This window comes from Rhinolophus sinicus, chromosome 6 (assembly GCF_057876585.1).
Source record: "Rhinolophus sinicus isolate RSI-liver-muscle chromosome 6, RSI-T2T, whole genome shotgun sequence".
In the NCBI taxonomy this organism is placed as follows: domain Eukaryota; kingdom Metazoa; phylum Chordata; class Mammalia; order Chiroptera; family Rhinolophidae; genus Rhinolophus; species Rhinolophus sinicus.
In genome coordinates this window covers 300,299-313,600 of record NC_142506.1, presented here as the reverse complement: position 1 = coordinate 313,600, position 13,302 = coordinate 300,299, and the positions used below count along the sequence as shown (strand labels likewise).

Sequence of the window (13,302 nt, the reverse complement as noted above, 5' to 3'; positions counted from 1 at the left end):
CACAGGCTCCAGGCCAGTTGTAGCCCAGAGTGGTTCCCTCAGGTATAAGCCTTGTGCCCTCACCCCAACCCCAAGGACCACAGAGTTCTTAAAAACTTTTTATTGTAACAAAGCATTCCAACATCCAAAACGGGAAAGGTGTGGGGTGGGCTCCCTAGCTGGGAGAGGGGGGGCTGGTGAGCAGCTGTTCCAGGCACCACCGGACTTCCTCTGGGCCCCGGTAGGCACGCTTCAGGCCCCTGGGAAGGCAGCGGCAGGACTCCAGGTTGAGATACAGCAGACCTGGGCAGCTGCTGATCACAGAGCTGTGGGGGCACGGCAGGCATGGGGGGGCTGAGCCACAGGCTCCCAGAAGGCCCAGGCCCCAGCAGGGCTGGGCCAGGATAGGGACTGCAACTGACTCTGCCACCCAAGCCACCGAGGCCCAATTCCAATACCCTCGGTGTTCCCAAGGCCGACCCCAAGCAGGGGCTTGGCCAGTATGAGCTCCCCTTTTGGACCCCTGGAACTGGCAAGGAGGCAGGATGGGGGGGCAAAGCTCACTGGCTCCAAGGGACTGAGGGAGGGGTGCTGACCTGACAGTGCTGGGTGTGACCCGGGTACCCCTGAGGTTGAGGGAGCACAGGGACGCATGTGAGTGGCCAGGGGCGCCTGAGAACACAGCTAGGGCCTGCTCCAGGTCCTTCTCACTGAAGCCCTGGCCACTCAAGTCCAGTTCCCGCAGAGTGTGGCACCACTTGTGGGTCAACAGGGGGCTGCCCTCCTTGGCTAGGGTCAGCCGGTCCGACATGCCATACAGGCCCAGATGGAGCTGCTGCAGCTCTGGAGGTGAGAGGGGTGGGCATGAGCTGCGGGTGGGCAAGGGTCCCCACATCGCACCTGCCCAGCCACCCCCAGGGAGAGCTGACCCTGACACGGCAGGTCACACAGGCCAGCAGGTGTGATTCGGGCACAGCCACGAAGATCCAGCAGGCGCAGGTTAGGGGAGCCGCGGAGCAGGCGGCCCAGGGCCTCATCACTCACGAAGCTGCAGGTGGGGCCAGCGAGGCAGAGCTCCTCAAGGTTGGGGAAGCCTGGGCCAGGAGTCCCCACGCGTCCGGAAGGTTTGGGCAGCCACATCAGGTTCAGCAGCCGCAGCACCTGGGAGCAAGGCCCAGGCTGCAGGTGGGGAGGGTGCGACAGGTGGGAGAGGCGGGGCGGCAGGTACCTGCAGCTGGGGACATCCTTTCTGCAGGGCCTCCACAGGCAGCTGGAGGGGGGTGTTGTTGGGGTTGATGCCTGAGCTAACCTCCAAGACTTGCAGCTGGGGGCAGCAGCTGCCCTGCAGGGGGTGGGGGGAGAGGGGTGGACATGGGCTCAGTGCCTGGCAGTCCCTGGCTCAGCACCCACTCTGCTTCTGCCTGTCACCAACCTACCAGCAGTGCACCCAAGATGGCTGTTGTCTGGGAGTTGTAGGTCAGCCACAGCTTGCGCATTCGCGGCCCCACCTCCTCCAAGAAGCTCACCATGGCTGTGGATTCCACCTGGGGACCCAGCACAGGAATATCTGTCACCTTGGCCCAGGCTGCTTCGGGGCCCCTGGGGACAACGGGCTCACCATGGAGTGCTGTATGTCCAGGCTGTGGAGCTGGGGGCAGGCTCTGGCTAGCATGATCAGAGTGTCAGGGGTCACACCGTGGCAATCGGAAAGCTTGAGGAAGGTGAGCCGAGGACAGGACTCGCTAACCAGCTGTAGAAGACACAGGGCCAGCGGATTGGGGGAGGGCAGGCTGTCCACAAGCGAAAGAAACCAGTGGCTGGTGCCACTTTACTCCACTCTACTTCCTCAGCTATGACCTCCTTTCTACCTCCCTGTTGGAGGAGACAACAAAAAAGGAGAACCAGGCGGGTATCCTCATCGGACAGCGTTGGGTCCCCTGGTGCCTGACCCACTCCGTGGAAGTACTGGGCAACCCCTCACTATCACAGCTGGCGTGCAGGGCAGCCTGGAGCTCTCACCTTCAACACGGAGTGTACCTGGGACTTCCAGTGGATGAGGGTCAGCTTCTGGAGCTGTGAGAACCTGGGCGGACAGCAGAGGCAGAGATGCAGTGTCCTCCCCACCCATCACCTTGGTGTAGGGACACAGGAAGGTGCCTGGGGCTTTCCACACAACGCAGGTGGAGTGAGGGGGTCAGGAAAAAAGGGCGCTCCTCACCGGCTGGGCATCAGGCATTCCAGGGAGGCAAGGAGCTTCTCTTCGGCCTTGGCCCCGCCAGCTTTGGCCCCGCCTTTGGTGGGCCGGCCAGCCAGTGGGGGCGACAGGGTCACGGTGTGCCAGAGAGCTGGCTGGGAAGCGGCCTCGTGCCAGCGGCGGCACACGCGTGCAGCCCTGGAAGAAAATCTCTGCTGAGGAGCCGGGCCGTTTGTGACCGATGCCCCCCCTACCGGAGGCCGCAACTCTTACAACAACAAAGCGAACCCCTCAGGTCAAAGTGAGGCCCCTGGGGCTCCAACTGGACCCCGTGAGAGACTGCGCTCTCTGACACGCGTGCGTGCGCGCTCACTTTCCTTCTCTGCCCCCGCCTCTGCCACCTGCGCGGTGGCAACCGGTCAGCTTGAGCTATGCCGCTGCACCCAGTGGCCAGGGGTACCTGCCGAGGAAGGGCATGGGTCCATCGACCGCCACCAGCAGCCCGAAAATCTGCAGCAGGATTTCCAATGGAATGCGGTCGCCCCAGCCCGGGTCGGGTGCCTGCGGCGGCGCGGGTACGGGTGCGGGCGCGGGTCTGGGCCTGGCCTTGGCCGCCGCCGCGCGGGCCCCTAGGGGCGGCAGCCGCTGAGAGCGGCGAGCGACGCGCCTGTGCGCGCGGGCGCGGGCGGGCCCCGGGCCGGGCAGCACCAACAGCATGCTGTCCGACTGCAGCAGGTGGTACCCGGAGCCGCTCGGCGCCAGCCGATCCCACCACCAGTCCTCGGCTGAGCGGCCCCGCGACCCGGCAGGCGGCGCGCCCCGGACTCGGCGCCGGGCCCGCCGGGCCACACCAGGAGCCATAGCCAACCGCCGCGCTCCAGGGCCCGCCCCAGAGGAGCGGAAGGGGCGGGTGCGGTGGCGGAAGGGGCGGGATTTCCGGCTGCGGGCCACGCGGGGGCGGGTCAGCCCTGGGTTCTCCCCAGTGCCCGGCGGTGAGTTGGGAGTCCTTGCTGTGGTTCAGCCACATTCCGGGTCCCACCGGCTCTGGGTTGAGGCCGAGACCCTGGGCTGGAGGCAGCGCCATCACAGTGTGGCGGGACAGCTGGCCGCCGGGTCAGGGAGCGCGCGGGAGCTGGACCCGGAGGCGCGGGGACCCCGGCGCCCTGAACAGCTCTCGGCCGCCCACCTGACGCAACGAGGGTGGTGCCCGCCGCGGCCACACCCCTTCAGGATCCCCAGTCCGCTTTGGCCGTCCTGGGTCTCGCAGAAACCCTGGACTCCCCAGGTGGGCTTCGAAGCCGCAACGGTACGCATGGCTCCTGAGAGGTGCCCCTGTCCCGGGGTCCTTGTCCCCGTGTTCGTTTTGGGGTGAGGGTGGTGGTGGTCTCGACAACTCGGACCCGAAGTCAGCTCCGTCTTTCATCATTCTCCCCTGGGGCCGGCCGTGGCGCCTTGGGCCCGGCTTCCTGCTTCTCTTCCTGACCGCCTTGCGGTGTCCTGGTCCCGACACCGGCGGCAGGTGCTACTTGGTATGCTTTGGTCCCTCCCCCCCACCCCGGGCACTCTCCACTTTCCTTGGTCTTGGCGGCCTACCCTCTTCTGATTCGGGTCTCTTGGTTGTGGTCCCGTATGCGCGTCTGTTTCCTTCAGGCTACCAAGGGTCTTCAGTTTCCAGAAGAGACGAAGCACCTTCTTTGGACCTAGGTGGGGAAAGAAGGGCTTGGCTGTGACCTTTGCCCTGTCCTGGAGGGTCCAGCCTTGGCTGAATGGCCGCAGCCCCGCTGGGCCGTGTGGTGCTGACCCACCTGCTGGTCGCCCTCTTCGGCATGGGCTCCTGGGCTGCCGTCAACGGGATCTGGGTGGAGCTGCCTGTGGTGGTAAAAGACCTTCCCGAGGGTGAGTGGGAATGTGCCCTGGAAGGTGGGCCGCTGCGGCTTTGTCCCTTAGCATCCTGCCTGATGGCCTCCTCCCTTCCCTGCAGGTTGGAGCCTCCCCTCATACCTGTCTGTGCTTGTGGCACTGGGCAACCTGGGTCTGCTGCTGGTGGCCCTGTGGAGACGGCTGGCCCCGGGCAAGGGCGAGCGCATCCCCATCCAGGTCGTGCAGGCACTGAGTGTGCTGGGCGCAGCCCTGCTGGCCCTGCTGTGGCACCGGGTGGCAACAGTGGCAGGGCAGCACCACTCCGTGGCCTTCCTGACGCTGGCCTTGGTGCTGGCTCTGGCCTGCTGTGCCTCTAATGTCACTTTCCTGCCCTTCCTGAGCCACCTGCCGCCTGCCTTCTTGCGATCTTTCTTTCTGGGTCAGGGCCTCAGTGCCCTGTTGCCCTGCATGCTGGCCCTCGTGCAGGGCGTGGGCCGCCTTGAGTGTGCGCCAGTCCCCACCAACGGCACCCCAGGGCCCCCCCACAACTTCCCAGAGCGTTTTCCTGCCAGCACCTTCTTCTGGGCACTCACCGCCCTTCTGGTCACTTCGGCTGCTGCCTTCCAGGGTCTCCTGCTGCTGTTGCCATCACCACCGTCCGTGCCCACATGGGGCCCGAGGCCTGGCCTGCGGGTGGGAGCCCCAGGAGTGGAGGAGGAGGAAGGCGAGGCGGCCTTGCCACTTCAGGAGCCCGGGGTCCAGACGGCGGGCACCATGCCCAACCTGGACCCTGAACCCCCGCGGCTGCTCCCTGTCCGCAGTGCCTGCCTGCTGGGCCTGCTGGCTGTCACCAACGCACTGACCAACGGCGTGCTGCCTGCCATTCAGAGCTTCTCCTGCCTGCCTTACGGCCGCCTGGCCTACCACCTGGCCGTGGTGCTGGGCAGCGCTGCAAACCCCCTCGCCTGCTTCCTGGCCATGGGCGTGCTGTGCAGGTGCACAAGGGGCCTTAAGCCACTCGGGGTTGGACCTCAGGGAGGGCGGGGCCCAGTCCTGGCACAGCCAGCCCTGAGTTTCTGCTTACCCTTGGCAGGTCCCTGGCCGGGCTGGGCGGTCTCTCTTTGCTGGGCGTGCTCTTTGGGGCCTACCTGATGGCGCTGGCAGTCCTGAGCCCCTGCCCACCCCTAGTGGGCACCACTGCAGGGACGATCCTTGTGGTAAGTACACTGGGGACACTGAGGCAAAGAGGGCAGCAGAGGGGAGGTTTGCCATAGAGCGGGGCGTGTCAAACTCAGCCGGCTGCTGTGTGCCCTCCCAGGTGCTGTCGTGGGTGCTGTGTCTGGGGCTGTTCTCATACGTGAAGGTGGCCGCCAGTTCCCTGCTGCATGGCGGGGGTCAGCCGGCACTGCTGGCAGCTGGTGTGGCCATCCAGGTGGGCTCCCTGCTTGGTGCTGTCGCCATGTTTCCGCCCACCAGCATCTACCACGTGTTCCGCAGTGGGAAGGACTGTGTGGACCCATGTGGACCATAAATCCGGGCAGGTGGGGACCTCACTCTGCCCCACCCATCTCAGGTGGGGCCGTCACAGTGCCTGACTGCCCACAGCCCCGGAGGCCCACCCCACACGGGGCACGCTCGTGCACACCTGCACACTCCACAGGATGCCCTGGCACTTCCACCAGGTGGGGACCACAGAGCAGGTCCGGAGTCCTGGCCCGGCTGGGGCTGGGACTGTGGCCCTGGCACCTGCGTGGGATTTGCATAGTAAAGCATTTTTGTTCCGCGAGTTCAAGCTGTTGATCCCTAGAGCACTTTTCCTGTGAGGACAGGCTTCCCCTAAGGCACAGTGTTGGCCTGGCTGTTCAGGAACCACCACCTCCAAGCTGCTCTTCTGGGACCTGGGGCTGTGCCCTCTGAGCCCAGGATTGCTCCCCCCTCACCCCGCCCCCTGAGACCAGCCCAAAGGCCAGCTTCCAGGGCCGGGAGCCTGGGCCGAGGACCTACACAGGCTTCAGTGGTCAGGGGAATGTGGTACCCACCCAATGCCAGCCCACCTGGCATCTTCCCAGCTAGATCACTGCTCCACAAGCGTCTCAAACCATGCGGTGGGCTGAGCTAGCCGGGCATGAGGGTCTGGCAGGATAGGCTTTGTGACCTGGCTATGGCCCGCCTGCCCACTGCTCTGGGGGCGAGGGGAGAGCAATCCTGCCAGGGGATTTACACCAGGGGTTTGTTGCAAGGCCCGGGCTCAGAAGGGGCTCACTGAGTGAGGGTGTGGTATAAGGTTCCAGCCAATCTTAGGACACTTAGGCTCAAGAGCACTGTCCGTTCCCCTGAGCCACCAGCATCCAGTTTCTGGCTCCTTCCATAGTCAATGCTGCAAAGGCCCCAAACCCTTTGTTGAGGCAGACGTGGCAGCAGCTGCCTTCTACCTGCACGGCTGGGCCCGCCCTGGGACTGCAGCTGGGTCCTTGCTTGTTGGTGTCTGTGGGGAGTGGGGCCTCAGCACCAGCCTGGGCCTTTGCTGGACGGACCCGGGGGTTCTCCCACAACAAGGGCTACAGGGAAGCGGAGTGAGGACCAGAGCCAGGCAGGAGGAATGGAGGCTGCAGTGGGGTGGGGATTCCCCGCCGGGGGAGCCAGGAACCCGGGCTGTGATCCAGTGTGGCTGGCCTGGCCTCAAGACCCCATTCTTAGACAAAGGGCCCCGCTTCTGCAGGGGAGCCCTGCAGCCACAAGGAGCGGGGAGTGTGGGTGCTAGAGCAGCGGCCCTTCTGCCTGTCGCCCCAGCTCCTCTCATGGTCTCCAGTGCCCAGGTGCCACTGGTCCTTGCCTTGGCCTGCGCCTGGGCCTCTGGGCCTTGTCTCTCTCCCCCTGCCTCCCCTTCGTCCTCCCTGCTTTGGCAGGACCAGCTGAGCACGAGCGAGTCCCCGGTGGGAGGGAAGGACCCGCAGGCCCTGACCATTGGAGCCTCTGTTCTGGGGTTCCATGAAGCCCTTGGTGGGGACGGCCCCCAGCGGCTCAGACACAGCCCAGCCCTGAGGGCAGGAGGCTGCCTGCCAGGCCTTAGCCTCCCAGGGTTGGGGGCTGCAGAAGCCACCTTTAGTGGTGGTGGTGGGTGGAGATTCAGAGGGAAGAGGTCAAAGGGGTGGGGTGGGTGGCATGGCCGTGGGCTTTGGTGCGCCCTCCACACTCTGACTGTCCTCGTCCATCAGCACCCATCCCCTGCCCGCCCTGGGGCTAGAGCTGGTGGGGCTCTCCTGGTTCCTTCCTACTGTCCCTCCCATCCGGCAGTGATCAAAGGTACTTACGGAGCCTTTGCTGTCCATGTGTGTGTTTGCCAGGTGTGCCAGGCCCAAGGGCCCCAGAGGCAAGGCCTTGTGGGACATGCATGGAGGGGGTATGTGGCCCTGAGCGGGGGGCCAGGGGTGGGGGTGGGTAGCTTGGGGAAGCCACTGCCCTTTGAAGTCTCCAGGGCCTTCCTGTAAGTGCCCCATAGGAAACAGGGCAGGGGCCAAATAACAAGGGGAGGAAGATGCCGCCCGGCACACCCTTCCCACTCATGGCTGCCCAGGACAGGCCAGTGGCCAGGAAGGTGGGACAGCCACCACGCCAACCCCTCAGAGCTGGGTCCTGCCCCCAGTACCCATGAGGGCATGTGCACTTCCCACTGGACAGCAGGTGGCAGCCGCCGTGAGGCTCAGCCCTGCCCAAAGGGCCTCTCAGGCCAGGGGCTGGGGAACTTGCAGGAGACCCCAGAGGGAGACCGTGGCCAAGGCAGGACGTAAGGCGCCACGTTGTCCTCAGAGGGCAGCCCCCTGGATGACAGCAAAGCCTGAGCCACAAGGGCCACAGTTGCACATCCCATGACTAGAAGCAGGCCCCTCAGTTCCTCAGGACGAGAGAAGGGCCAGCCGGGGCACGGCCACAGGCAGCCTCCTTTCCCAGGTGTGGCCATTTCACCTGAGATAGCCAGTGAGTGCCGGGATAGGGCCAGAGGACTAAAGGTAAGGCCTTCACCTTCCTTCAGTCCTGTACTTCTCAGCCTACGGAGGCCTTGGGCAGGTGTGTGTTCCGGTGGCTGTAGATGTGATAGCACCTCGGTGAGAGAATGGTCCTGTCCCCTCATTCGCATCTGCCCAGAGCCCCCACTGCCTGACTTGGGGGACACGGGACGATGGTCCTTTAAGGGACTCCTTCTCCATGGGACTCAAAGGGACCTCCTAGCTTTCCTGGCTCTAGAAAATGGGAGCGTGGGAGTGGCTGGGCCCCTTGCCAGGGAATGGGCACAGGTCAGCAATTCCAGAATCTGCCGCTGGCCAGGCCCCCACCCCAGCAAGCCTGCTTCCCGTGGCTGTGGGGTCACTTGGGCTCCCCCTCCAAACACTGGCCTCATTCTCCCCAGTGAACCTCCAGGGTCTCTGAGGCCACTGGGGTTCTGGTGGGGTGTTTATGGCAGAATCCCCTGCCCCCCACTTAGCTGATCCAGTCATGTTGCCTGCAGAGGAGTGTTCCATGACTAAACCCCCCTCAGAGACTGAGCGACCTCACCCCTGTGGTGCCCCTGTGCTGGTTCCGGGGACGGTCCAGCTTTCCCCTTATGTGGGGCAGGTCACGCCCCCGTGCCCCACCCACCTGTTCCTGCCCTGTATAGCCCTTGAACACCTGCCACATGGTGCGGAGGGCCCCAGGTCTGTGTTGCTGCCCAAGATGCCCCTCGTGTGGAAGTTCTCTTAACAAACTGTCCATGCAGTTGTCAGCCTCTTTGGTCTCTCAGCCTCAGGAAATTCTCCGTAACAATGCCCATTCTCCCGCTGATGGTGGTTGAATTGGAGCAAGTCAGGGCCCACCATGAGCTCTGTCTTGGGGCTGTCAGTCATCCCAAATACTCAGGGAGCTCAGGTGAGAATGAAGGTGCCCCAGAGGCGAGCAGAGTGAGAGGTGGAGCAAGGCAGAGCTGACACCATCCTGGATTGCCTGGATCCAGCTGTGCCTGAAGCCTGCTCCAAGTTATGCAGGCCCATGATTCCTTGCTTGTTTGAGCAAAGGCAAGTTGGGTGCCATCTGTCACAGCTGAGGGGACCGTGAAACCCTCTTGTCCCGTTCTTGGAGCATGTAGAACAGCAGACCTTTGGACGCACAGTTCTGTCCCGCCTGTTTGGAACCCGGTCGTGTATCAGCCTCACATGAAGTTTTATAAAAATACAGATGTCTAGTGTCGGCTGTAGACTCAATAAGTTGCTTTATTGGTGTTTTTGCTTATATTCTTAGCATTTGATGTATATAACGTCTCAGGGTTATATATGTCATCATTTTTTCCAATAAAAATTTACATAATTTTTAATGAGTGTAAATATTACTCGTATTTATAAATCAGATGGAATGTTCACTGTCTTCTCCAAAAACAGGTTTAGTCATGGCCCTTGAGTTTTTTTTTTTAACTTTAAGTGTGTCTTTCCAGGACCCATCGGCTCCAAGTCAAGTAGTTGTTTCAATCTAGTTGTGGAGGGCGCAGCTCACAGTGGGGATCGAACCGGCAACCTTGTTAAGAGCACCGCGCTCTGACCACTGAGCAACTGGTTGCCCCAGCCCTTGAGATCTTGTCCAATTTTTTTAAAAAATTGGTTTTATTATCTTTGTGTGTTCCAGAAACAACCAATTTTCTTTGTCGGCTGCATTATTTTTTTGAATGCTCACCAGACCTCTTAACATTTGAAAATGTTGGGTAGTAAGTTAACCACCCCACCGAGTCTGTCACTTCTGTTTGGCGTGAGGCCCAGCAGTCAGTGCCAGCTAGAGACTGTCCCCAGTGAGGGACGGAACCAGGCCCTTCAGATCTCCTCCCTTCAGAGATGGACTCTGGACACAGCTCGGCTGCTGTGGCTCAGAAGCCTTTCAGGCAGGTCCAGGCTGAATCGGTATTTCCAGCCTGGTTCCCAGACTGTTCACCCTGAGCCAGGCTGCTCACAAATGATAACAGGTGAGGGAAAAGCTACCGTGGCCATTTGCCAGAACACAGTGGATGCTGTTTCACGTTCTGTTTCCTGGGTACAGAAGGAGGCCCCTTTCTCCTCCAGCATCCTGGGCTAAAATGTATGACCGAGACATTAGCCTGACGCAATCAGCTGTGGGTGTCGTGGTGGCCACCATGTCTGCATGCACTGTGTTGCAATCCTTTCTTTTTCCAGAATACATCTTTTTGGGGATGGAATACCTAGTCGATTGTTTTACTGTCGATATCTGTAACCCAGATCAATTTTCTAGACTCCTGAAAGGTAACCCTTTTAAATAAAGGTGATTCTCACCGACTCATCCCCATCCAGACTCTTATTGACACTGTCCTTACTTTTCATGGCAACCTAGATATTTCCGCAGGTTCAGGAAGTCTGTTCTCCTTTTCACCAAGATACATATTGGAAGTTGGTGCTGCGTCCCAGGCTTGCAGCTGCCACCTGCCCACGTGGCTCGTTACTCCGGTCTGATCGGCTACTTTATGGGACTCGTGCTGACTTGAAGGAGTCAATGCCTACAAAACGCTCTTAGGGTTTTGTGGATTCTGGGCCTTACAGGTCATCAGGAGGGTCACTTCCTAGCAGGCCCAGGAACCTAGAAATTTGTCCCCAAAATGGGAATTGTGTTTCTCACCTTGAGATAACAAATCATAGGCTTTTGAAAGTCTAACCTGAGGTTTCTTATGAAAACTACCAGCAAAGCAAACTTCAGGTGTTGGTATGTGAGCACTTGCAGCGCCCAGGGAAATAGCTGGTCCCTGCTGACTGAGATCAGCCTCATTCTATGGCCCAGAGAGATCTCTGTTTGAGATCTTTTCTTTAATCAAAAGGGTGGCAGGAGACGGTGATGAAAATTTTAAACTTTGGAGTAAACAAAATGTATTACTGGTACTTCCAGTGGAAAACCACACATTGTTTAGCATCCACCCTCTGGGACCTGATTCCCACTCTGTTGGGCCCCTGCCTGTCCCCCTTTGAGGTATTTTACAGGTCTGGAGATTGCAGATGACCAACAGCAATGCAAATACTTCCTTTTTATAGACATGCAAATAAATTTGGTCCACTGGAGAATCAAGTGTGTTTTTCCTGTGGAAAAAGCAAATCTCCATCTGTTTTAAAATTCATTTCAGCATCCCTTCACTCCATATAAATCTGTGGTTTTGAACGTCTCTTTTGAACTCATAACTACTTTCCTGGTTCTCATTAGTCAATGATTTAAATTACCCTTTGACACACTGTACTGGTTTCCTAGGGTTGCTGGAACAAATTACCACAAACTTGACGCCTGACGATGATAGAAATTTATTCTGCGACAATGCGAGGGGCCCGAAGTCTGAATTCAAAGTGTTGGCAGGGCAGGTTCCTTCTGGACGCTTGGAGGGAGCATCTGTTCCAGGCTTCTCTCCAGCTTCTGGACACTGCCAGCCGTCCCTGGCATCTCTTGGCTTGTAGCCAATCACTCCAGTTCTTCACATGGACTTTTCCTCCGTGTCTTAGACCTTCTTCTCTTTCTCTGTGAGGACCCCAGTCATTGGATTTAGGGCCCATCCTCATCCAGGATGGTCTCAGCTAGAGACCCTTAACTACATCTGTAACAACACTGTTTCCCAGTCAAGTCACATCACAGGTCCCCAGCTTACACCTTGGACATACCTTTTGAGGGGCACGTTGTTCAATGGCCACACACATTTTCATTTTACGTCTGTGAAAGTCATGCTTCTTAGTACACACGTCCTCTCTGTTTTCTTTAACAGCAGTTTTGGAGGCTCAAGGGCCTGGAAACACCAGGGTGCTGAGAGATTCGGAAGATGGGCTTGGGAATGGGAGACAGACAGGAGGGAGGCCTGGAGTGGACGGTGTCTGGGGTTTGAGTGGAACAGGAGTGGTGGTCACTTAGGGAGAGATTTTCTTGGTGCCCCTGGGGCCCAGCAGTCGAACTTTGGGGGAATCGTCTCCACACAGCACCACCTGGGGTCGGGGGCGGGGGAGGTACCCCCATTCAATCCGGGGCCTGTGCCCTGCCATGCAGAAGGAGACCCCACAGTCTGGGACAGGAGCCCAGGGCAGTACTAGGGTCCTCTGATGTGGAAAGAAGATACAGATCATTTCTTTGTCTGTCTTGGGGTGGGAAGCTGCTCTACTTTATTCTCTAAGAGCAGACAGGAAAGCCCTCCTTGCACTCCCCATTCCCAGCCCCATGGTGGCTCAGGCTTCCAGCAGAGTGCAGGTGCAGCACACGTTTATCCTTCAGGCTCACCTTGCTGTTGTCACTTCTCAGGTGCCCCCAAGGCATTTCTGTGTCGGCCTACACTATTTCCAGACCTTTGGTGGGGGGCCGGAGCATGTGCTACAGAGAACATTCCAGAAAGCCTGGCCCTGGGAGGGGCTTGAGATCCACTGTGTCAGGACTTGGCCTGGACACCAGGGACCCGGTGTTGAAGACAGAGACCAAGTTCCGGTCCTCCTGACAAGCGGGCAAAAAATCGTTGAGGCCAGCTGTCTGCATTCAGCCAGGGCATGAAGCCCGGCATTCGCTCCGCTGGAGGCGGTGGGTGCAAGGTGATTCTGAGGCATGCTGCGGCAGAAGACACGTCAGAGCAGGCCGTGGGACACTGTGCGTGGTGGCCCTGCCTTTGCAGAAGCTCCCTGGCAGGTGTGAGCCGGAAGCAGGCCAGCGGAGGGGAAAGGAGCACTGGCTTGGGCTGGGAGGGTCTTGCAGAGGAGGGGCCGACAGGCGTGGCGGGTCGGGTCGGGCCGGGCGGGCTGGCAGTTTGTGAGGAGGAAGCTTTCTCCGTGGGCCCGGCTTTCCCTGTGCTGAAGGTTCAGGGCGTGGTTACCGACCAGCCGCCTTCCAGGCCGCCCAGCACACAGCAGGTGCAAATAAGTATCACTGGCTTCGAGCCAAGGAAGCATCGCGCACTGCACGGACCAAGGAGCTCGGTTAGCTACAGCCTCATTCTGTAGCGAGGAAAGCGAGCCCTGAAACAGTTCGCTGCACTGACCTCCCCATGGGGTCCCGTCCGCCACCCCGCTTCCGCCCGTGCTGGCAGCTCCTGGGCTGCGAATGAGCTGACGTCTCCGAGACTCACCTTCCCTCGGGGTAGGAGATGATCCCCCTAGAGCTGCAGGGAGGACCGACCGGTGGCCGCCTGCCGGAGCAGCCTTGCTGCGGCTCTAGCCCCGGGCTCTGCAGCCCTTAGCCCGAAACCTAGGCTGCGGCGGACCGCCAGGGGGCGCTGCGCCGCCGCGGACGCGGGC

General features: G+C 60.3%; 2 protein-coding genes and 1 long non-coding RNA gene across 6 annotated transcripts; 1 reads left to right on the top strand and 2 right to left on the bottom strand.

Moving 5' to 3' along the window:
• Positions 1–85: 85 nt before the first annotated feature.
• On the bottom strand, positions 86–3,177 carry FBXL6 (F-box and leucine rich repeat protein 6). 2 transcript variants are annotated; one of them, XM_019717127.3, is made up of 9 exons: positions 2,634–3,173; positions 2,198–2,371; positions 1,999–2,062; positions 1,598–1,729; positions 1,416–1,523; positions 1,208–1,321; positions 909–1,140; positions 576–822; positions 86–305 (listed from the first exon to the last, which is right to left on the bottom strand). In XM_019717127.3, the coding sequence occupies exons 1-9, from the start codon at positions 3,032–3,034 to the stop codon at positions 155–157; spliced, it is 1,623 nt and encodes a 540-aa protein (XP_019572686.2). In that variant the 5' UTR covers positions 3,035–3,173; the 3' UTR covers positions 86–154. The 2 variants fall into 2 exon arrangements, with proteins under 2 accessions (XP_019572686.2, XP_088655375.1); XM_088799249.1 differs by having other exon boundaries at positions 86–822; positions 2,634–3,177.
• On the top strand, positions 3,103–5,819 carry SLC52A2 (solute carrier family 52 member 2). Of its 3 annotated transcripts, none has more exons than XM_074316629.2 (5): positions 3,103–3,479; positions 3,824–4,069; positions 4,155–5,028; positions 5,127–5,250; positions 5,352–5,819. In XM_074316629.2, the coding sequence occupies exons 2-5, from the start codon at positions 3,940–3,942 to the stop codon at positions 5,562–5,564; spliced, it is 1,341 nt and encodes a 446-aa protein (XP_074172730.2). In that variant the 5' UTR covers positions 3,103–3,479; positions 3,824–3,939; the 3' UTR covers positions 5,565–5,819. The 3 variants fall into 3 exon arrangements, with proteins under 3 accessions (XP_074172730.2, XP_074172731.2, XP_074172729.2); XM_074316630.2 differs by having other exon boundaries at positions 3,320–3,458; XM_074316628.2 differs by having other exon boundaries at positions 3,338–3,702.
• Positions 5,820–9,256: 3,437 nt separating this feature from the next.
• Positions 9,257–13,299, bottom strand: LOC141567841 (uncharacterized). Its single transcript, XR_016021624.1, has 2 exons — positions 13,134–13,299; positions 9,257–12,963 (listed from the first exon to the last, which is right to left on the bottom strand). It is a non-coding gene; the product is annotated as an uncharacterized LOC141567841 (long non-coding RNA).
• Positions 13,300–13,302: the final 3 nt, after the last annotated feature.

Excerpts from the sequence above, each read along its gene's own strand:
- FBXL6 (XM_088799249.1), bottom strand. The coding sequence starts at position 3,034 with ATGGCTCCTGGTGTGGCCCGGCGGGCCCGGCGCCGAGTCCGGGGCGCG. Across the intron at positions 1,730-1,998 it reads AGGTACACTCCGTGTTGAAG|CTGGTTAGCGAGTCCTGTCC; the intron begins GTGAGAGCTCCA and ends TGTCTTCTACAG. Across the intron at positions 1,524-1,597 it reads TGGACATACAGCACTCCATG|GTGGAATCCACAGCCATGGT; the intron begins GTGAGCCCGTTG and ends CTGGGTCCCCAG.
- SLC52A2 (XM_074316629.2), top strand. The coding sequence starts at position 3,940 with ATGGCCGCAGCCCCGCTGGGCCGTGTGGTGCTGACCCACCTGCTGGTC. Across the intron at positions 4,070-4,154 it reads GGTAAAAGACCTTCCCGAGG|GTTGGAGCCTCCCCTCATAC; the intron begins GTGAGTGGGAAT and ends CCTTCCCTGCAG. Across the intron at positions 5,029-5,126 it reads GCCATGGGCGTGCTGTGCAG|GTCCCTGGCCGGGCTGGGCG; the intron begins GTGCACAAGGGG and ends TACCCTTGGCAG.